At 37.4% G+C, this 24,668-nt stretch overlaps 1 protein-coding gene across 1 annotated transcript; it reads right to left on the reverse strand.

Moving 5' to 3' along the window:
- Positions 1-2,618: 2,618 nt before the first annotated feature.
- On the reverse strand, positions 2,619-22,041 carry ehd1a (EH-domain containing 1a). The gene is made up of 5 exons (XM_051649095.1): positions 21,332-22,041; positions 17,052-17,149; positions 8,617-9,029; positions 8,007-8,171; positions 2,619-3,343 (listed from the first exon to the last, which is right to left on the reverse strand). The coding sequence occupies exons 1-5, from the start codon at positions 21,727-21,729 to the stop codon at positions 2,816-2,818; spliced, it is 1,602 nt and encodes a 533-aa protein (XP_051505055.1). The 5' UTR covers positions 21,730-22,041; the 3' UTR covers positions 2,619-2,815.
- Positions 22,042-24,668: the final 2,627 nt, after the last annotated feature.

The raw sequence follows: 24,668 nt of genomic DNA on the forward strand, positions 1-24,668 counted from the left end.
AAAAATTCAAGGTAATCAAGTCCCTACCTACTGGTAAGGCTCCGGGGCCAGATGGTTTTGCCGCTGAATTTTTTAGATCTTATGCTACAGAACTGGCTCCACTTTTGTTAGAAGTTTATACTGAATCATTAAAGAATGGAAAGCTCCACCAACCATGACACAAGCCTGGATCAGTCTGATTCTTAAAAAGGACAAAGATCCAAGCGAGTGTAAAAGTTACCGTCCAATTTCCCTGATCCAGCTAGATGTAAAAATTCTGGCTAAATTTTTGGCTAACCGATTAAGTAAAGTTATGACATCACTTATACATATAGATCAGGTGGGGTTTATTCGGGGCCGTAGCTCTTCTGATAACATTAGGCGTTTCATCAATATCATGTGGTCAGTGGCGAATGATCAGTCTCCAGTCGCTACCATCTCACTTGACGCAGAAAACGCGTTTGATATGGTAGAATGGGATTATCTTTTTAAGATTTTGGAAATGTATGGGTTCGGGAGTACATTTATTGGTTGGATTAAGTTAATTTATAGACACCCTGTAGCAGCGGTACAAACAAATGGATTAATTTCAGATTATTTTACTCTGGATAGGGGCACTCAGCAGGTTTGCCCTCTTTCCCCATTATTGTTCTGTCTTGCCCTGGAAACATTAGCAGCCGCAATAAGGAGGATTTTCCAGGGGTGATTGCGGGAGGTATGGCGCATAAGCTTTTGCTTTACGCAGATTATATTTTATTATTTGTCTCTGACCCCACTAGATCTATGCCTTGCCTCCACAGAATTATTAATTCCTTTTCCAAATTCTCAGGATACAAAGTCAATTTGTCTAAATCCGAAGCTTTTGGAAAAGGTCATGAGGCATCAGTGTATTACCCCTGTTAATTCAGAGTCTGGAGGACGGAGCTTTAACTTCTCTCAAGAGAGTATGGGAGAAAGATTTCAACTTTGGTATTGGAGGAGGGAGTGTGGGCTAGGATTCTTAAAAACATTAAGTCTGCATCTAGAGATATAAGGGTGCGTCTTATGCAATTCAAAATTTTGCATAGATTTTATTGAACCCCCTCTAGATTGTATAAGCTTAGTCTTAAAGACAAACCCACCTGCTGGTGATACCAATAGGAGGATGGAGAAATGGCCCATGTTTTTTGGTGGTGTGTCGAGATCCAGAAATTCTGGTTGATGGTTCAGAATTTTGTGTGACATGGTAGGCACTTTGTTCTGGGCGATGGGGCAGTCATTGATGTGGGGGCTAGTCATATAGAGAACTGGGTTCTGACCTGTGTGATGATCACCAGGCAGGTTTGGAGGTCAGCTGGTGCACGGAGATAGGGAGGGTGGCAGCTTATGAGGAGGTATCATTGGGAAGGCGAGGTGACTTGGATTTGTTTGTCCGGAAATGGGGCAGTTATTTGGAGATTTTGGAGGGCTCTCGGGTGGGGAATGGAGAGAGTAGTGTAGTATAGTTTTAAGTGAGTATGATTATATATATATATATTTTATATATATATATATATATATATATATATATATATATATATATATATTAGTATGTGTCAGTTTGTTTGTTTTTTCTATATATTTACTTGTGTGACCACAGGGTTGTTTAAATGTTGATTGTATGTATATATATATATATATATATATATATATATATATATATATATATATGTTTTGCTTTTCTTTGTTATTGTAAGATTTAATAAAAAATGTTAATTACAAAAAAAAAAAAAAAAGACAGCAATAGTCAGCTGCATGGTAAAAAGAGAAAAATCTCAGTGATTCACTTCCAACAGCTGCCAAAGCAAACACAAGACGCTGTACAGTGATGCACCTCAACATACATTGAGAAAAAGATACATGTCGCTGTCAGTGCATTACCACCCTTCCATTCCAATGCAGACCCCAGTTTTTCCACTCAAACGCAACACCTCTATCGAAGCAAATATATAATTTCTTGATGTGTAAAGTCAGTGTTTATGAAAACAGATGACAGATGTATGTGGTTTAAAGGCACACATCTTTCATAACTGTCAATAGTTGCAACATTTGGGAAATGTCTTTCAATGAAGTAAACTTGAGCAGTCTTTGAAGCACATCTTACAAATAAACTCTTTTATTGGTCAATGTAATTTCTGCATTCAAGTAAAGGTGAAGATTTCAAAGCACAAGGTCCCAAAAACAGATACACCCTCAAAATTACAGAATAACTATGAATACACATTTTGATAAATTGTTGAAAGGAATTAAGTCAAAAGAAAACATTTAATATCCAACTTTCAAAATGTAACATACAAAATACATATAAAATAGCTCTAAAGGAAAAGAATAAGTTAAGGAAGTTTAGCAAAAACGGTCATATTTGGAGTTATATATTGTATATGGAATATTTTTCACATTCGTTTTTTTTAAAGAATCCCCCTTCACAAACTACATTCTCAATTTTACACACTTCATTACACCAACATCTCTTGGTCAATACCCACCCAACCGTACCATGGAAGTTATTTGTAATCAATGAAATTGCTTTCACTGTTCATAGTGGTTTCTCCATTTTCAAACCATATATTTAAAACAAATAAAATAAAAAGAATGTTTCTCACTGGCAGATAACTTTTTGGTTTTTCCTCTCAGTCCCTTGATTAATACCATCCGAACCCTGAATAAAAACGTATTTTATTCAAATTAAGGACAGAATCAAGTTTTTGATGACTAGCTAGTCAACTGAATGGTCAAAATGAGTTAAAATTGTTCATATATGGCTTTGGAACTTAGCTGTGAGCCACTGTTAGAGATTCAATGAACTCAAGCCCGCTCCTCAAAGCTGCTCTTGTCGTTTGGAAGGTGGAACAAGGTGAGCGGGCAGTTTGGCTGGAAGCTCGTGCCCCTCCAGCTTCACCTTGATCAGGTGATTGGCAAGTGCAAACTCTTCATCATCCAGATAACCATCTTTGTCCACATCTGCCAGGCTCCAGATCTTTCCGAGCACTGTGTTTGGTAGCTTGGACTTTACCAACTCCTTCTTGGCTGTGGCACCTGATATCTTCCCATTAATAGGAGAGAGGGTGTAGAAGATTTCATCATAGGATGGTTTATCACGGCCCACGATCCATTCCAGCTCATCGATGCCCTCGCCAGCACCTTCCCCATATCCATGACCAAACGGCCCGTTCATGGTTCCCTCAAAAGCACCACCCTTCACCGTCTGGCTCGGCATGGCGGCCTCCTCCTTCCGCACCAGTGTCATGAGCTTAGCGATGTCGTTGCCCAGCATGTCTTCCACAGACTCAAGCAATTTTGGCTTCATTGCGGGAAACTTTGTGAAGTCCTGAGCAGCAAGCAACTCCTGCAAAGAAAGAAAAGCTATTTACAGAACTAATTTACTGTTGTTTTTGTCAGTAATATGAGCTAGACCAAAGGCGTTGCTAGACCCTATTTGGCGGAGCTACAGGTCCTGGTCTTTCATCTCCCCCTTTTCTCATAAAATCATGTTACTAAACCTACATTATAGCAAAGTGATTTTTATGTGGCTCGCTGTACGCATAACAGCAGTTTCCTGGTGAAATGGAGGTTCTACAACAACAATGACTTTTATTCACTTTCACACAAAATCGCGAAACAGCAGATTATCAGTTCAGTACTTTTCACCCTGTTCCTCACACAATGTTATCTTAGAATGAGAATCAGAATGAGCTTTATTGCCATGTGTGCTCACGTACACAAGGACATTTTATTGGTGATAGGAGAAACAAGCAAGAGCACACAGAACATTACAGTGAGACACAGAATATAAAACAAGGTAGGAGTATAAATAGACATACAAAAAAATAAAAAAATAAATAAGACTTATAACATAGAATGGCGTATGTACATGTGCAAGTGGTAATATAAGTGCAAGGTAGGGGGTATGAACAGTTACTGAATTAAATATGTGAATTTACAAATGTACATATTTATACATTACTGCACTATGGGAGTCCTGAAGGCAGTTTAACTGTTCATGTGGAAAATGGCCTGAGGGTAAATACTGTTCTTGTGCCTTGATGTCCTGGCACTGAGTGCCATGTAGTGCTGGCCAGAGGGCAACAGTTCAAAAAGGGAGTAGGCAGGTTGTGTGGGGTCCAGAGTGAGTTTCCTCACTCTGGAGATGTAGAGGTCTTGAAGGGTGGGCAGGGGGGGCAACAATAATCCTCTCAGCATGTCATGACTGTCCATTGTAGTTTCCTTCTGTCTGATATGATGGCTGAACCAAACCAGACAGTTATAGATGTACACAGGCACAGACTCAATGACGGCTGAGTAGAACTGAGTCAGCAGCTCCAGAGGCAGGTTGAATTTCCTCAGCTGGTAAAGGAAGTACAACCTCTGCTGAGCATTCTTATGACATCTAAATACTTTTACTATAGCGCATAACTTGTAAGGTGATACATTTTAACATTTGCATTACATAACCAACTACATTTACAAGCATGTTCAAGTGTCATCAAATTGCGCAGTAGCTCAACTGAGAGAATGTTGCACTTGCAAAGGATCGAGGTACATGTGAGTCGAAAGAGTCTGCAAAAAATAACGTGGTTGCTTCAGAAATTACATTTGACGTGTCAAATTGCTTTGACACTACTGGTTAGGTTTAAGGTTTCGGGTAGCAACATCGGTTTTGTTGATTTAAAACTGCTGCGATACGTGCTGTACTCTGAATTGTGCCCTTAACAGTCGTTGAAAACTTTACATTTTGTTGTATAAATTATTATCCTTCACTCTAGTCAGTGACGGACTATGACATAGGGTGGCAATGTTCGGCATGGTTCAGCTCTCAAATGTGCACTCGATTGTTCTATTGCTCGTCCGCCCGTTCTCTGCTCCAGTGAAATTAAAAAATGAAGTGATTCCACCATCGTTACAGATATATAAGTATATCAGAACCAGCATTGTAGTCGAGACCAGCTCATGCAAGCCCGAGTCCAGGCCGAGACCAGAAGAGGCAGAGTCTGAGACGAGTCTCTTAATAAATGTGTTAAAGTTTAAACAACTATTGACTCTAGGCTAATGTAACAAATATATCTTATATATTATTTGCTTAATTTTATGCTGGTTAAACAATATTTCCAGTTGAGAATAAAAATGAAATAAATGCCACATCCTAGGTTAAGTGAACACAATTGTATTAAAATATGTCTGTGAAAAATTCAAATTAAAGATGCAAGTTGCTTACAATATGTGGTTTTGCAATGCAATACAAACTACCAGCTTTAGTGTAGCATCATTATTTCATTCTTTCTTGCACTAAAAAAGTAAGACACAGTGCAACGAATAGAGCAGAACAGTTTTTAACAGTTAAAAATACAAAGACATCCATTTAGCACATGTTTACATAGAAAAACAACTGAAAAAAACAGCATGGATGGATGCAAAAACATGTTTGATGTGAATGGCCCCTTATTTATGTGACACAGCACTATGGGATCAAAATCCCGTCAAAAGTATTGCAGTCACGGATCCCAAAATAATAAGCGTGAATCAAAGAATAATAATCGTAGATAAAATAATAAGCGTAAATCAAAATAATAAGCGTGAATCAAAAAATAATAATCGTAGATAAAATAATAAGCGCAAAAATAAATAAAAAGCGCAGATCAAAAAATAACAAGCATTAATCAGAAATATATAAACACATTTAAAATATGCCGCAAACAACAACAACAAAAAACAGAAAAATTAAAGCATAGTCATAAGAATTGCAAACAAAATCATGTTTTCCTTGGTTATATTACTGTTTTTTGTGCTCTCTGACAATTTTACTCATATTTAAATTTTTTATATGCTAACGCTGTATTTGTCTTTGCTTTTGTTTCCAAGTTTTGCTCTTGGTTTTCCAAAACCTTCATGTAAATTTAGGGGACGTTTTGTATTCTCACTGGTCCACTAGTTCTTGATCGACAGCTCCTCCTCTAGCCAATCATTCAAAGAGGGGAGGTGACGTCACTCCAATGCGACTCCGCTGCTCAATCGCACGATGGTAGATGAAGATGGATAACCTTCAGTTGGCAAATCCTGGACAATCACAGGTAATTGAATATAACTATATTATTTGTGGTTGATAGATACGCTGCTTGTGTCTGTTTTAGTATTTTCTGCCAGCTCAAGGAAACAATGTGTTGTCCGAGTAGGCCATTATCATAGTCCGTTAACACATGTATCCAGTGTCAGCTGAATTTAGTTAGCAGAGTCTTTAGTTTAGGCATTATTTAAGAATTCCTTGTTTGTAGGTTATTGGCTGCATATCTAAAAAAATATGCATCGTTGGCATCGTTGGAACGATGCATATTTGGAGTGACGTCACCTCCCCTCTTTGAATGATTGGCTAGAGGAGCTGTCGATCAAGAACTAGTGGACCAATGGGGATGAAAATATGAGCAAAATGAAAATATGAGCAAAATTGTCAGAGAGCACAAAAAACAGTAATATAACAAAGCAAACATGATTTTGTTTGCAATTCTGATGACTTTGCTTTAATTTTTCTGTTGGTTTTTTTGCAGCATATTTTAAATGTTTATATATTTCTGATTCATGCTTGTTATTTTTGATTCATGCTTATTATTTTGATTCATACTTATTATTTTTGGATCCGTGACCGCAATACTTTTGACAGGATTTTGATCCCATACAGCACTAGTTCCTTCTCAAAAAAGTAGCTTTTGTTTCAAATGATTGTAGGTAAACTTCCACTTCATCCAGCGATCAGTTTGTTGTCAAATATTCCGATACTGTTTTACTGAGTGAGAAACTGCTGCAAAAGATTCAGCGAAATAGCAGTCCAAACGAATCAGACTGAATGGCGAATCAATTCAGATATTTTTGCTAACTCGTTTGGCCAATTCACTGAAAAGAACTGACTCAAAAGAATGATTAATTCATGAATCGGGCATCATTAGTTCTGATTCTACGCAACCGACTGAAATATGGTACACACGTAATAATCACTGATACTGTCAGTCAGAGAAATGTTTGTCAGATAAGTCGAAGCGCTCATGGTATATTTTTTGAATGGACTTGACTGGTCTTGGGATAAAGTCCGAGTCCACCCTTGTTCGAGTCCAAGTCAAGACCAAATCCAAATGCTCCAGAGTCTATGACAAGACCAAGACCATAAAACTATGGTCTCGAGTACTACAACAATGAGGACTTTTTACTGGAAAATTAGATGGAAAAATCTGTCCTTTTGACCTCTCGTTCTTTAAAGAAATGTTCTGGATTCAATACAAGTTCAGTTCAATCAACAGCGTTTGTGGCATAATATTGTTTTTCCACAAAAATGTATTTAGACTCATTCCTCCTTTTCATTAAATAAGCAAAAACTTGGGTTACAGTGAGGCACTTACAATGGCAGTGAATGGGGTCCAATTTTTAAACGTTAAAATACACGCTGTTTCTAAATAACAGCCACAAGATGTAAACAATATATGTTTTAACATGATTTTAGTGTGACAAAAATCACTTACTAACCTTTTCTGTGTAAAGTTATAGCCAATTTTACAACTTTGTTGCCATGAAGATGTAATGTCAACAAACCCTAAAACGACTGTCAAAATTATTATTTCAAAAACTTTTTTAACAGTTTTAACAGAATAATTAATGTAAGTGATTTTATAAAATTATAAGCTTCACATTTCTGCCTTTAAACCCTCCAAAAATTGGCCCCATTCACTTCCATTGTAACTTTTTCTTTTAAAGAAAAGGAGGGACAAGTCTAAATTATTTTTTGTGGTAATCAACATTATGCCACAAATGCTGTCAACTGAGTTTAACTTGTATTGAACCCGGAATATTCCTTTAAGCCATAAATATTCCTCAGAGCCACATCATTTTTTATTCAGGTATTCAGGCAAGGGACTGAATCCCCGTATAATCGCCTGTGAACTTGAAAACTCCTCATTCCATCTTACAAAGCTCTTTCTTCCCCCTTGCTATGTGAAGTAAAATCAAAATGAGAAAACTCTATTGCTTCATACCTGCATTTTCTTTAGATTAGGAAAGTCTCCAGGTGAGATGTTGTGTTCTTTCTGAATCTTTTCGTATATAGCGCCCAGGTTGTTGATAAGCTCTTTCTTCTTCGAGTCCTTCCCAAACACACTTGGCATCTCTTTCTTCAGAGAACTGATGATGTAAGCATGTACCTAGAAGAAAAGTATTTGATAAACTCATATTAAACACAAATATTATGTGTTGTATGACACTTCCTGTGTTTATTAAAAACATATGAAACTTGATCTGTGATTTCAAATACTGTAAACACTCAGTACAGATTAAAGTTCTTAAAAGTGTCTTGGTTTAAGGCAATTTTCATGCACCACCACCAACGCAATCAATCAACCTTGACCGCATAGTCAAGAGTTAAGAGAGTTTATTGATCATTGAAAAAAAGCAAATGAGTAGTTGAAGCAAAAACATGTCTGAGGTCTAGATTTTAGGTTGAAGTTTAAGGAAACGTGTATATTTTAAGTCCTGCTATGCCACCATGTTTTATCACATTTTTGCCTTCACTAGCTTTTTAAATGGTCTTGCAGTGTGACAAATTAATTTGTAAAATATTCTTGTAGGAGTAGGACATGCCAATTTCACCTTAGCGAGGCGTGCTCTTTTGATCAGATCATTCAGCTTCCTTAGCGCTGCATTCTGTGGAAGACTTTGAATGTCACTGAAGAGATCCTGCTCCTCTGCCTCAAACAGCTTCCTGTTATCTGCGATCAGGAGTGGCTGTGCCCAAAATGAGCCGATATACACCCTCACCACCTCAGGGGTGTTTATGATTTTCCCAAGTGACCACATGAGGGCACCATACACCCTCATCAGCTGCTGGATGCTGATCTGGTCAGCTTTGTTCAGAACCACACGCATCTTGTCTTCATGGTTTTTCAGGGCCCTGATCACCTCTGAAAACTCATCAGAAATGTCCAGCTTGTGGGCATCGAAGAGGAGTATGATTCTGTCCACTCGTTCAGCAAACCACTCAAGAACTGCTGCAAAGTCATAGCCTGCAATTGAGAGAAGAAAGGACGACTATGGTTTAGATTTGGTCCTAAATCAAAGCTTCTGGCTCTAGAGAGAGGAAGCCAGCAGGGATGCATGCAACATCCTTTGTTTTAAAAAAAAAAAAGTCTGAAATGTGATCATGGATTTGATTAGCAAGTGTCATCTGATCTCAATGAATTAAGCGGTTTGTAAATGCCAAGTAGAAAGCCATGTAATCAGAGAGAGATCTGCTCCCTGTAAATTTCTCTGTGTTAATCAAGGAGAACATTTATGAAAAACTATATCAGGTTTCCCATACCTTTAAACTAGCACAGAAATTGATTGAGTGGAGCAGTGCACGCTTATTCATTACATGTGACACATGTCCCGGGACATAGTAAACACTAGGGATGTAACAATTCGCTCTGACATAACCATTATGATGCATTGTGAAATCTGAAATTTGGTCACGATTCGATTAGATTATTTTGGAACGATTCATAATTATTTTCAAAAATATGCCAAAAAAAGTTTCAAAGTTTTTACTGAACTTTCCTAATTTATACAGCACAGAAATGCACCACACTTGAGTATTAATACTAGCACTTGAGTCACAGATGCATTTAAGACCAAGGAAGTTTGGCTTATATGTGTGGCAGCACAAATTAACAAAAAATTACATTATATGCTTTATAGATATGATTGTTACATTTAGATATGTTACATGCATAATAGATATCCGATATGAATAATGGATAATGGAATGTCTGATGCAACATAATGACTTGATGCAAACACACACAAACAGATGGTAAACCATGAAATAAGTGTAATAGATTTGCATATAATGTAACATTAAGATTTATTGCACCAATAATTAAAGATGAAATGTCCTGTGCAGGCAGATAAGATCCATGTTTAAATCGAGCAGGGTCATAGAATGAAAAACTATCTATTAGTAGCATGTAAAGGCGGTTACACGGGATGTGGCAACTGAGTTCCCCATTCATCTTGGGATAGGGAAAGGGGCACCAGGCAGCAAAACAGAGGCGCCTCCGCCTGTTTGTGGCACACACCGCAAAAGATTAAAACAAATATACACGCGGCTGCCGCGTGTCATTCACCAATCACAGGTGACTGTAATCAACTGGTTAGTTCCCTTCAAATCGCTCCCTATTTCCTGTGGCATTCCATCATCCATCCATTCATTTTATCATATGTAGGTACACGGAGTGAACTCTCTTTCTTTCCCTTCAATCTCGCATGCTCCGCTCCGTATCTGTTGGGAGAAGGTTAGTGTAATATGAGACGGTCACATTGGGTATTAATATAGTAATGATAATCGATTCTTAAATTCCGTAATCGATGCATCGAAATTTCTTTGATAGATCGCTGCACTGCGATGCATTTTTACACCCCTAATAAACACGGAAGCAGATTTACTGTACAGAGAATGAAGAATTCACCCGCAAGTGGTCTCATGCATATAATTGTATCAAATATTTATACCAGTAAAATGTGTCTAATTTAATTCTATTTGCAAAAAAACCAAACATTTTACCATGTACATATTTAAATAATAAAAATAAATTATGAGTCTTGCAAGTTCTTTGAGACAAAGTATTTAGTAAATACATTTATGATTACATTTAATGTCTGCTTTAATGTACCACGTACTATGATTAATCACCATTAAATCACAGAAAATTGTGCGATTAATTAGTTACAATTTTTAAATGATTAACAGCCCTACTTATAACCAATGACTTTCCCAGTTGTTCGTGATAACTGGATTAGGATATTTTAAGATTATTTTATAGTGACTGCACTCACAAAGAACAATTTCTAGCTGATTAAATATGAGGATAACTTAAATTTTGCCTCATTAAAAAAGTTTTACTACTGAAGACATGAATTGTAATTTTGCAATATACATGAGCACTCACATTATAATAAAGACTCCAGACATATCAGTAACCTTATAAAAGCTGTTTTATTCTACATGGAGAGGGTCCACACATGGGGGTTGCCATGTTAGAATCACATGACCAGCTGAATACTACTTACTTAATCTCAGTAACCGTCTTGTTATTTGACACTTTCACTCACTGATTAAAGTAATCATGGCTGACTGTGAATACTACATTTCTACAATGACATCTGAAACTGAAAACTATTGATTTTAAATTATGATGCATCCAAGCCGCTAGGGGCCCTATTTTAAGCCTGCACGCGTTAAGCGCAGCACAATGCCTTAATTCATATGTGCAAAGTCAATGGGCATGGCCATGAGATGTTGGTATTTTCATGCAAGCGTGCACTAAGTGTTGACGCAAGTGGGTTTGATGAAATCGTGTGTGCAAGGCAATAAGTAGTATCGGGTCAATGGAGGTTCTTCTTCGGCACCGTCTCCATCCTATTATTTAGTCCATTCCCTGTCAAGCACCAGCGATATAAACAAAGACGGAACATTCATAAGAAGTTGGTAGTGTAAAAGGACTGTACGTAATGAATTAGAAGAATAAAAATATGGATTTACATGATTTTGTGTGTCCTTGTTAAATGGGACAATTTCCTTTTATACGCATGGAAAATGTGGTTCATAATATCGATGTAGGCTCAGTTAAATTATAGAGAATGTAAGTATTATTAATCATTTTCATCTACTGACACAAATCATGGCTAGTTTTATCAGTGATTGTATCGGCATGCACTTCACTTCTACCAGTAGACATTGATTTTGAAAAATGAAATTCAAATATTGAAAAAGGAAAAAATTAAACCAAAAATATTTATAAATTCAAAGAACACTTCAAACAAAATTAAAATATAATCAAAATAACAAAGTGGTATTAAAAAATGTAATGCCAAATCCAAACATTTTACTCTCTCCTTCTTCCATCGGCCCCTTTTGCAGTGACTTAAACATAACAATAAAAATAATAATAACAATCACTGAAAAAATAAACCATGACCTCTGAAAATGTAACAAATCTCATAATTTTTTTATTCAACGAACAGCTTCAACAGTGATTGTCAAGGACATTATTTGATGTTCTGTACTTTCAGAATTTGGATGTGAACTTTTTTTACCACATGCTGGTGAAATCTCCAAACTGCAAATGCAGGAACTGAATTTGGACTTTGCGCTGAGTTAATAGTTGGTATTGAAACATCTTAACACAATGACCAAATTGCACTTTGCGCCACTAACATTAACATACAATACACCCACAGTTTGTGCTTCTACACCCACAGTAGTGCAAACACTCCTACCCACACCCACTTGCGCTGGCACGAAAATTGCACTTAGAATTAGCGCTCTCACGAAAAATGTATAAGACGCTGCACACGGTCGTTGCGCATTGCGCACTCATGATAATAGAGCCCTAAGTGTCAGTGTAAGTCCAAGATGACACAAAGACAAAAGTTACTGAGTGCACTTTTAAAAATGTTACACTCGCTATACTGAAGGAATTTACATGGCTTTTTAAGATTTTATCAATTTCCATGACTTTTCCAGGCATGGAATTCATAATTTTCCTAATATTTCCATTTTCTCAGCCTTAGACACAGCCATAGTCTGTCCACTGAAGCTCTTTTCTGATTGGCTGTTTTATGCTACTTCCTGGAGGCACATAGGTTTTTTTTGTTTTTTTTATCAGTCTGCCTGGATACAAAGTTGTGTTCACAAGGCACCATGTTGACAAAACAAGCGCTTTTGAGTTTAACAGGTTAGTGGCATCAAATTTTTGAAAGATATTCAGAGTTTTGTTTAAGGCATTTAGTAGCAAGTAAACTAGATATCCCCAAACAAACCAGTACATTCAGCTTTGTTTTCTTAGTTATGTACGTACTTCCTCTAGATTTTCCACTATTTCTCTGTGTTTTCTGAACAAACCTTTGCGGAGATTGCCACGCCATTATTTAAATTAATATTTACTCATTACTATTGTAGAATTTCTCTCAGAAAATCAAAAAAACTATGACTGATCACTTTACATGTCATTCAGACGGCTCTTCCTATCTAAGTGGGTGGTTCCTAGACAGAATAAGTTGCAACACAGACCAGAACTTTTGACAATACGCAAGGAGGTTTTCCATGACTGTAGGAACCCTGACAATATGCATAATGAAAAGAAGAAAAAGATCACATGATCAAAAAAGATCTGAACTGAAAGGAAGCTGGTAAGTGAAAGGAAAAATAGGTTCTTGTGGGAAAACTGCTGACATTTCTAAGCATCTCACATGATCTGGTACCACAAAGAAACTTTTATTTCCACATACAGTTTTCATGAATCTATTTCCAGTCATCCAGTGTAAACACACTTCCCCACACGGATGAACTCAAGTGCAAACGTAAACGAGAAGAGTGATATCATAGCAGAACCCAATGGCAACAATGGAAAACAAAAGCTGTTTTAGATGTAGCTAGACGGGAATGCTCCACAGTCTGTTATGTCTCTGCTCGGACAAGTGGTGGAGGGCCCTCAGGGTCTCTGTGAAATGACTGCTGAGTATCTATGGTATGAAGGGGCACCTTGGTCTCAGTATCTTGTTACTGGCTCCACTGGCTCCGGAAGGAACAACAGGGTCACGTGACTCATGACACATACATATCCTAGAACAATGACACGTTTCTGAACCGCTGCCTCAAATGTTGCTTGTCATAGTACGCTAGGCCTTATCTGTATCTACACCCTACAGCTAGTTGGCATACTGTATGGGCCAGCTCAGCAGTTCCTTCTTATTCTTCCTCTGTACAGCAGAGTGATACAAGCATACTGTCAGATAGTGACTGTGTGGAATATTGGAATGAACACATAATATAGCTTCCAGTCAAACGAGAAATAAAATGCTTCTACACCCACAAAACCTTTTAAGTGGCATTAAAAAAAGGGAACTGGAAGCAATGTGGTCAGGATTATTTTGGCACAACAGTCTTTTCCGAACACATAATAGACCAGATCATTTGAGTGCTCTCCGATTTGGGATTTATGCACAATATGCATGGCAGACACACCTGCCTGAACAGCTCTGACATCCTGTCTCTTCATTTAACTGCAGTATAAATAACACTAATATTAGTGGAGAAAAGATATTAAATTATCGTTGTATTAAGAAGGTAACCCATTTAAGATTTGACATGGCAATGCATGCAGAAAGTCAGACTTGTTTTACTTGCTTCTCTTAGCAAACAGTTTGTCAGAGGCCAGTGTAAATTTTTCCACCGTTTTTTGTTTTAGTCACAGTTTTACTCTGAGTAAAATTGCATATAATTTTAGTGAATGAAAATAATATCTTTTAGTTGAAGATAATGTGCAAAATGACAAACGTGTGTCAAACTGTAACAAACCAAACTTTAATCAAATATTCAAACATTCCGAAAAAAAATATTTAAACATGTTTCACTCATATAAACATAGGATACATTCAAAATACTGTTAATATACTGTCAATGTTTTGAAAATCTGAGCTTCTGAAATAAGAGCATATTATGAATACACTGAAGTATTAGCTACTCTTTAGAAGTTAGACTGCTATATTCTGAATTCTTTATGCTTTTGAGACTGTTACTATATTTCTGTTACAATAGTTTATGATTTTGCAATACATGTGGCGTGTTTTTAAAGGCAACAGTATTCACAACCAAACTTTTGTGGATATAGTATAAATACGTATTTGAGTGAGGTAATTAGCCCATTTTAATGCGACTCATGCAACTCAAGTGGGAAAATCCTCAACGTACTGGATTATTTGATTAGACCAATCCATATCTAAAATCTGCTTTCTAAACAGGTGTTTCTCTAAATGTTTCTTCTTCTGTTTGTATCTTGCACTGTTACTATCTTGCAGATTAATTTTTTTCTTGTAATGTTTTCATCAACAGTATGCTTAAATTAAATAGTTTCATTATCATAATGCGTCTTTTTCGTCTCTTATTCTTTATCATTGACTAAATTAAAAAACCCTTCGTCAATTAACATTTTCGTCAGTGATTTCGTTGGCGTGATTACCACTGCATGAAGCTATATTAAAATGTAAAGATTTACATTGTGTGAACCTAAGCACTAAAACTAACTGACTTTCTTAAGAGGAAGATAAGATACAAAATATGTTAAAGAATAGTGAGTAAGTACAGTGCCTATAAAAAAAATCAACATACCCCTTTGGAATAGTCACTTTTTTTGTCTTGAAGCCTGAAATCAAAACCCATAAAAAAATAAAATAAAAAAAAAACAGGATTTATTTACAAATGAATGATCATTCCCCTGTATTTAATACTTCGTAGAGCTGCTTTAGTGACAGCCATCAGTCTGCTTTGATATTTCTCTACTAGCTTCGCGCGCCTAGATTGGGGAATATTTGCCCATTCGTCTTTGCAGAATTGTTCGAGTTCAGTCAGATTGCGGGGTGAGTGGCGATGGACTGCTCTCTTCAAGTCCATCCACAGGTTTTCTATTGGATTTAGCTCAGGGCTCTGACTTAGCCACTCAAGGATTTTGACCTTCCTATCCTTAAGCTACTCGTTGTTTTATGGCGGTGTGTTTAGGGTCATTGTCGTGCTGAAAAGTGAACTACCTGCCCATCTTCATTTGTTGAGCAGAGGGCCACAGATTTACCTCAAGTATTTGGGTGTACATGGCAGCGTCCATTTTCCCTTCAATCCCGAACAATTGCCCAGTCCTGCTGTAGAGAAACACCTCCACAACATAATGTTTCCACCACCATGCTTCACAGTAGATATAGTATGTTCTGTGTAGTGTCCTATGTTTGGTTTTCTCCAAATATAACGCTTGGAGTTCTGTCCAAGAAGTTACATTTTTGTCTCATCTGACCATTAAACCTTTTGCCATACAGCATCAGAATCCTCCAATTGTTTTTTTTTGGTTTTTTTTCACAAACTGCACACAAGACTTTGTGTGGCACTTTTTCAGAAGAGGCTTCTTTCTTGCCACCCTGCCATACAGGCCAGCTTTGTGTAAAGCTGGGGTGATTGTTGTCACATGCACAGACCGATCAATCTCAGTCATAAGGACTTGTAAATCGTTCAAATTTGCCTTTGGCCTCTTGATAACTTTCTTGATCAATATCCTCCAAGCACAGTCATCCAGTTTGGAGGGACGGCCCGATCTAGGCAAGGTTTTGACGGTGCCATGCACTTTCCACTTCTTAATAATGCTCTAAAAATTACTCAGAGGGATAGTTAAAGCTTTTGAAATCTTTTTGTACCCTTCTCCTAACCTGTGCCTTTCCAATTTTATCCCGGAGCCCTTTTGAAAGCACCTTTCCAACAATGGTGATTTCTTGAATTCATTACCATACACTACTAGTAGTGGAATCCTCATGAAACAGCCAGTTTTACTCTGAAGTAATCAAAGCCACTACAACTGATGTCAGGTAGGGGACAGTTAGCCAGGTGTGTGATCTGAAAGGTGATTGGTTGCACCTGAGCAAGTTTGTAATGGTTACTGTTAGGAGGCTAATCACTTATCTAAACCAGGTATTTTACTAATTAATTTTTTATAATTGTTCAGATTTTTTATTTTTTATTTATTTTTTTTTTTATGTTATTTTCACTTTGTTGAAGGTTATAATGTGTAAATAGAGCCGTAAAAGGTCGGATTGAATTTATTTAAATTTCCAGGGTGTAATGTGACAAATGGTAAAGATTTTGACAAGGTATGATGAAGTTCTTTACATACTGTAATGTAATAGGTGAAGGGAACAAATAATGAAGCAAAGGTTAGCATGGAATATTTATGATACAGAATTATAAAAGAAAGGAGAGATTGAAGGTATGGATCTGAGGGTGATGAGAGAGAAGTAAAATAAAATATTACTTTAAAGTATTAATTTATTATGTATTATAGTATTAATTTATTAATAAATATATATGTGTGTATATAATAGTTACAGTATGTTTATTATTAATGCATTGTTATTAATAAATTATTAATTTTGATTTATTAGAAATAATAGCTTGATATAAATAACATGTAAAATAAATAAAATAAAATAATAAAGTGCCAGAAGCTTCTGACCTCTGCTGATCCTCTGTTTCTCCCCAGACAAGATGCCTGGAGTATCGATGATACTGATGCTCTCCAGGACAGGGTTGTTTAACTGAGCACACATAAACCTACATGCAGAGAGAAAGAGAGAGAGATCGAAAGTTTGACAAGGAGTCAGCGTACATGACACTGTAACAGGTTTGGCGAGTCTGAAACCAAAATATGAAACCTCTCTGTTTTCCTTCATTCTTTTCAGAGTCAGAAAGTACTATAGAGCTTTAAAGCAAACATGCCAAAAACATTTTCAGGATATTTTTTTTTTAACGATGGGGACATATTGTGCACTTTTATATGTTTTCAAAAACCACAGGAATGGTAGACTTCATTGTGTAACTATATGCTCCAATCACCATAAGCTCTGGATTTCAGCTGAGATAGGTTGCAAGCTATAATAACATCAATTTAACTTTGGTTATACAAAGATGCTCATTGTTTACAATGATTTACAGTCTTTCTCTCTTTCAGCCCTACGGCACTACCCAACCGCTTGTTTGAAAGTAAAGACACAAAGCACACATGGATCACAAGACTCGAGCTTGAAGCTGGAATTTTCTTAATGAAGCAGAGAACACATTAGAGCAAGGCTGTTATCCAACCTACATTCAGAGCAAGACACTAATAGGATTATGGCAGAGGCTTTCCAAAAATAACCATTTAACCATAATATTCCAGAAGTCTTTGCTCAAAATTGTATGTCTGTCTTTCTATAAACTTGCTTCTAATGGCAAGACTTTGATATGTAGGTCATGACAGGGGACCATAAAACTGTTGCTTCTTAACTCACTAGAACACTGTGAAGAACACAAAGGGGATTCTTTATTTTACTTAATTTACTGTTTGGCAATTAATGCTGCAACTAACGATTATTTTGATAATCAACTAATCTAACGATTATTAGAACGATTATTCGACTATTCTGGCAATTATTGCAACAATTAATCATTAGCTCTTAACAGACTATTTAGCTTGTGCCCCGACTTAAAAGGTTGTTGTGACGAGCAGGGTGGGGCCGAGCGCCGTCTGGGCAGATCGAGGACGGAAAGATAAATGGTGAATGAGGCCCACCTGTGTACTACTCCGGTCTCGCGTTCCAGTGAGGGGCAACGGGAGTATTTAAGGAGAGAAGATGGTGGCAGACAAGAGAGAGATGCACAAAGCCTGTTTGTGTGTGTCTTTTTATGTTCAGACGTAGCGTGTTTTTGTTTTGTTACACACTGAAAAGTGTTTATTAAATGTCTACGTGTTGGTCAAGCCCGTACCAGCTTCCTCCTAAGCCATCTTTGAATTGCTACAAATAGGCTAAACAACTATAACAACTTATTGTACAAAACTATCAAAGGAAGAAAAGTACAGAGCAATACAGAGCGGCTCAAAACAGCTTATGCGCATCTTGAACTCAGAATGACTCGCTTCAACATAACCGGAGTGCAGGGGGCCTGGGTAGCTCAGTGGTAAAAGATGCTGGCTACAACCCCTGGAGTTCGCTAGTTTGTATCCCAGGGCATGCTGAGTGACTCCAGCCAGGTCCCCTATGCAGCCAAATTGGCCCGGTTGCTAGGGAGAGTAGAGTCACATGGGGTAACCTCCTCATTGTCGCTATAATGTGGTTCGGTGGGGTGCATGGCGAGTTGAGCTTATTTGCCGCGGTGGATGGCATGAAGCCTCTGCACGCGCTATGTCTCCGTGGCAACGCGCTCAACAAGCCACGTAATAAGATGCGCGGGTTGACGGTCTCAGACGCAGAGGCAACTGAGATTCGTCCTCCACCACCCGGACTGAGGCGAATCACTACGCGAACACAAGGACTTAGAGCGCTTTGGGAATTGGGCATTCCAAATTGGGAGAAAAAGGGGAAAAAAATCCAAAAAACAAAAAAATAAAAAACCCACAACCGGAGTGCTTCAGGGCGATCCTCGCTGCTCATTCAAAAGTGCATTACTGTAAGATAATATAATAGTACACATCTAGTTCACGCCATCAAGCAGTTTAAACCTATTTTTTACTGCAACTATTTATTTAAGCAGTGTCGGACAGAATCAGCAAAAAACTTGAATCTCACCAGAACATCCCCCAAATACAGAAATATTACTCACAGTAGAGGATTTAACATCGCACAGTGATCGTCTTTGAAATGTATTGCTGATGTGGTGCTTTGATTGCTGCAATAATAGCACATAAATGGAATAAACATAAAGCATTAAAGAGACAAAACTTCTTGTAGAGCGTTTTACTGTGCTGACTTTTATTCACTTTTAACCAGAGCAAGCTATAATCACGCAAAAACGCTCTCTAAAGCTTTATTCGGACCGGACTAGTTTTCCCTGAGGAGGTTAGGGTAATTTGTGTTTCACAGACGTACTTTGTGATTTAAATCCTGTCCGAATCTGACAAGTTTGTGTTTTTCTCACACAACCTCTGAAAAAAATTACAGAGAAAATGACCTACTGTTTTTCAGCTAACTCGAGGGTCCTCTGAGAAATCTAATCCCGTCCAAATGCAAATGTCTGCGATTGCTGATATTGAATTTTCACAATGCATCTCTTCATGTATTTTGACCTACATGAACTACCATCGAGATCGTACTTATGCGTGCCAATCTTCTGCCTGCTGCGAGACTTTCAATTTGGATGTAGATTTTTTGCCATCCGATGAAAAATCGTATTGTATAAAATACAATTAAAAAGGAGAGCCAAATAGCGATACCTTAATTTCTCAGCTCAGATATGTAATGTTATAATTATATTTATTATTTCATTGGTTTATTATAAGCAGCCACTTCTATAAATGTGAATTTATCATGTATAATTAATAAATTACAATTAAATCAATATTATTTATTATTTTACAAACATTTTTATAATAAGTCATTTTAAATTTAAACTGATAAAGATACATTCATTTTATCACCTAAATTGTGTGTTTAACATTCTGTAGCGCCCACATCTAGAAAACAGACACTCCCACCTCTGTAATAGTACATTAAATCCCAGACAGGTGATAATAATTGTAACTCAAACGTTGTTTAGAAAACTAACCCAGTCCAAACAGGACTTAAGAAGTTTCTCAATTAAGAAGCGTCTCTCAATTAATCCGAATTGTGTCTCCCATTAAAACCACCACCACTAAAAAAATGTTAGTAGTCGACCCCACTAATCGACTAGTCAGTTGTTAGATGACTTGTCAATTAGTCGGCCACCCGGGCACATCCCTAATTAAATTTGTCTGATAAATGACCAAGTATCCATATCAAAAAGACAGGACGGGCTTTGAATTCATGGGAAAATGTTGCTTTTAGTCGACACAAAAACAATTGAACCCTTCCTTTTCTTGAAAATGTCACTTGTTCTCCAAAACAGAGGAATTTCTCATGACTTTCACATTTTTTAATATTAAAAGTCTGAAAAAAGGAACCAGTTTTGACTGCTTCCAGCCCATCATTTAACAATGACTACAAATAACCATGTGCCAAAGAGCAAATGTTGAAAAGTAGGAAATATCTTCAGACTGTAATGTAACACCATTATGTATCTGATATGGGTTTTGTGGTTTTCATTTTAGGATTGCTGCATCAGTCTTGAACTTGTTTAATCTTATCAAGCATATGGCACAGCACTGGTCTGTAATCCCTGCCTTTGACAGTCTTCTTGAGAAGACAACACATGACACCATTAAGAAATCTGCTAACTATTTTACAGCCAATGTTGAAGCTTTTCAGACTGGAATCACAACAGCATATATTCTGTGTGTGTGTGTGTGTGTGTGTGTGTGTGTGTGTGTGTGTGTGTGTGTCAAATATACAGTAACTGTGTGCTGGCATGTAGTTTAAAATTTAGTCTGGAAAAGGAAACACATAGGATAAAACCTCAAGGTAAATTCAAGAACAGGGGTGACTTAATCATCAGATGACATGGAAACAATGACACACACTAACACATTCTAGAAACTGTATAATAATGACTCAATAATAGTGAGATCATAATTCAAACCCAATGGATATAGTGAAACAAGTACTGGTCTAAAAACACTATTTACTCACTGTCATGGGGTGTGTCGTTGGGAAAAATACCCAGAGATATTCCACACTTTGCAAAATGTAAATAAGTCATTGTAGTGTAATTTTAGCTTAATGTCCTTCTTTACAAACATAGGGTAAACCTGTGTACACTGGACGCGTCCGTTGAGGCAACGCGAAAAAATATCAATTTGAATAATGAAACGTATATATGAGTTACAGTCAATGGATGTATTACCTATTGAGGAAAGCGTTGCCAAAAGCGTTGAGTTTTCTGAAAGGTTTCTTCGGGTCAACAACCAGAGCATTGCCGGGTATCACGCTCTCCTGATCGCCGTGCATTACCGCTATGAAGGAATCCGTCGTCGGCTCGGGGCCTATTCTCATACCGGGAAAGTCCTGCTCCATTAAATGCCGGATAAAGGTGGTCTTCCCGGTGGAGTACTGTCCCACCAGTAGCACCATGGGCTTGTTGTCAAAGTCGGCATCCTCTAAAGCCGGTGAATGGAAGTCGTGGAAATGATAAGTGTCCTCCAAAGGGAAGAGTTTGGTGCGGTAGAGGCGCTTCAGTCCGTCCGACACGTTTTGGAAAAGTTCTGGGTCTTTCTTCCCTTCTTTCTTAGACCAGCTGAACATGATGGTCAATATACAACGGTCTTAATTCGAAGAGGGAGAAAAATCGATGCTGCCTCTTTCAAATATTCGCCACAAACTAGGCGAAGTCCTGTCGAAAGTTTGCCTGTCCCACCCCTGTACAGTCACCTCTGTCTGTTTGTACTTCCCCTTGGCAAACCCCTCAACTGTAATGCAACGCTAATATCTGAGGTTGTTGCAACACTCTCCTACGACTGTACGTCGTTTCTTCTTACTATATTACAACTGTTCTAGTCTGATCGAGCTCCAACTTTCTTCTATACAGACCTACTGTAGTTCGCATGCGGGACCGTGTTGAACACTTCATAATAAAAGCCTTGATTTAACCAGAACAAACATGGTCGTTTATACATGTTGGATTACTAAAGCCATTGTTATGAGGGCAGGTATGAACAGAATAAATACACTCTTGGTATAAAATCGCCAGAGGGCGAATACGGCTACGTGTCTCTTCAGTAAACAGGCGGCGACGTTGCTTTAAAACCAACTCAAAAGTTCAAGTAACTTATTACACATGAGTGTTTTCTATTTCATACTTTAAAAGAAGTCAGAATCAGCTTTATTGCCAAGTATGCTTACATATACAAGGAATTTGTCATGGTGACAGAAGCTTCCAGTGCAAGAGAATGCAACCTATATAAACATATCCTTTTAAACATATAGAGACATAAAAAAAAATATGATATATCAGATAAAAAAAGAAAGAGAAATATACAATAGCGCAATAATGTTGTTAGAATATTTTATATACAGTTATGTGCAGGTGATATAATGTATTGAAGAACTGGTAGGATATGTTAAAGAATATAAATGAAATACAAGTAGGAATGGATGGACTAAATATTGCCCATGGTTGTATTGAGCATAGTAAAGTATTTGGGGACCGTTTTAACTGTTCATGAGGGGGTCCTCCTAAAGTCCAATATCATCCTACTGTTTTGAGCGTGTTCAGCTCCACGTTGTTCTGACTGCACCAGACGGCCAACTGTTCAACTTCCCTTCTGTATGCAGACTCATCGTCATCTTGGATGAGGCCGATGACTGTAGTGTTGTCTGAGAACTTCAGGAGCTTGACAGGGGGGTCCTTGGCAGTGCAGAAGAGTAGTGGGAAGAGTACACATCCCTGGGGTGCGCCAGTGCTGATTGTAAATGTGCTGAAGGTGAATTTCCCCATTCTCACTAGCTGCTGCCTATCCGTCAGAAAGTTGGTAATCCACTGACAGATAGAGGCAGGAACAGAGAGCTGGGTTAATTTAGTCCATATGAGAGCGTGGCTGAGGGTGTTAAAAGCTGAACTGAGGTCAGCAAATAGTATCCTTACATAAGTCCCTGGTCTGTCTAGATGTTGAAGTATGTAATGCAGTCCCATATTGACTGCATCATCCACAGACCTGTTTGCTCGATAGTCAAACTGCAGGGGATCCAGGAAAGGTTCAGTGATGTCCTTCAGGTGGGCCAACACCAGTCTCTCAAATGACTTCATGACCACAGACCTCAGACTTGTCATGTGTTTCCCCTGTTCATGTGTCTTGTTTTCATTGGTTCATTGTTTGATTACTTTGTTATTAGTCTTGTCTTTTCATTGGTTTAATTTAATTTAGTCTTGTTATCTTGTTTATAGTTTAGTCTTGTGATTGGTTGTCTTGTTTACCTGTTACCCATGTCCTTGTATTTAAGCCCTCATGTTTGCCATTGTCTAGTGTCAGGTGTTGTTAATGTAACGTAGTCCATAGTCAAGTTAAGTCAAGTCGTTCATGTTTATGTTTTGTTCTGTTCACATTTATAGTTAGGGTTACTGGTTATCACGTTTGGAAATAAACTGCACTTGGGTTCATCACTTCATCATCTTCATCATTGTCTATGCCAGCATTGTTACACTTTAGTTGTGTGTTTTATTTCAAATGCATTATTAAATAAATAAAATCCATACATATTTCAAAAGTAGGTCAAAACATTTTTTATTTGAGTGTTGAACCTCTCCTTTATCATGCCTGACATATGTTCAGCACTCACATACTTTATTTTTTTGTTATATTACACATATATGCAGTTATTTGTGAACACACTAAACATGTTTTTGTAATAAACGAAAAATATTCTGACATAACTATGTTACATAATTGTACATTTTTAATAAATATAATGTATATAATAACTTAAGAAACAGCTTCATGTGCATGAGGATGAGGAATGGAGATTGTAACATAGGGAAGTCTTCATAGGCACAATACTTCCGGCTTATGCCACATGACGTTACTCTCTGCAGGTAACAACTTCTCCACTGGCACTTCAATAGTTTTCACCTGGAGTGGCTGTTACACCCAGTGAGCACCAGAAGTAGCTCTCTTAACGCCTGAAACGGCAACATATTCATCAAATGATCTGTTGTAAGATAAGAGATGAACAGTAAGAAAAAAAAATACCCTGCTTGTCTTAGACATAAATAACATGAAGCAGATAAGTGATACAATTTTACAGATAAAAAAAAAAAACTGCATCCATTCTTTAAATATTAAATATAGAATTGACACTGTTGCTAATTTTAGCTACTTTGGGCAAATAATGTTTGCATTAAGAAAAAACAGAGACATAGCCTATGTCTTTTGTAAAATGATTTCATTATGTTAGTAACTGCTATTCACTGATATAAAGTTGCTTTAAAATATAAATATTGTGACATCTTCTGATATAACAAATTAATTATAAAATGGGGAAAACTGGGAGAGTCAGTTGTAGATGTCTTTATTTAAGCTGTTGTTGTTGAACACTCTTCTGCATTCTGCCCCCCACACACACAGGATGTAAAGATACTTTTATACACAAGCTTCATTTCTTCTTTTTTAAAGAATAAAACATAAGCAATTTCCCTGAGGCACAAACAGGATATTTTTTCATGAGCTGGGTGAAAACAAACCACTTTC

This window comes from Myxocyprinus asiaticus, chromosome 22, assembly GCF_019703515.2.
Source record: "Myxocyprinus asiaticus isolate MX2 ecotype Aquarium Trade chromosome 22, UBuf_Myxa_2, whole genome shotgun sequence".
Lineage (NCBI taxonomy): Eukaryota > Metazoa > Chordata > Actinopteri > Cypriniformes > Catostomidae > Myxocyprinus > Myxocyprinus asiaticus.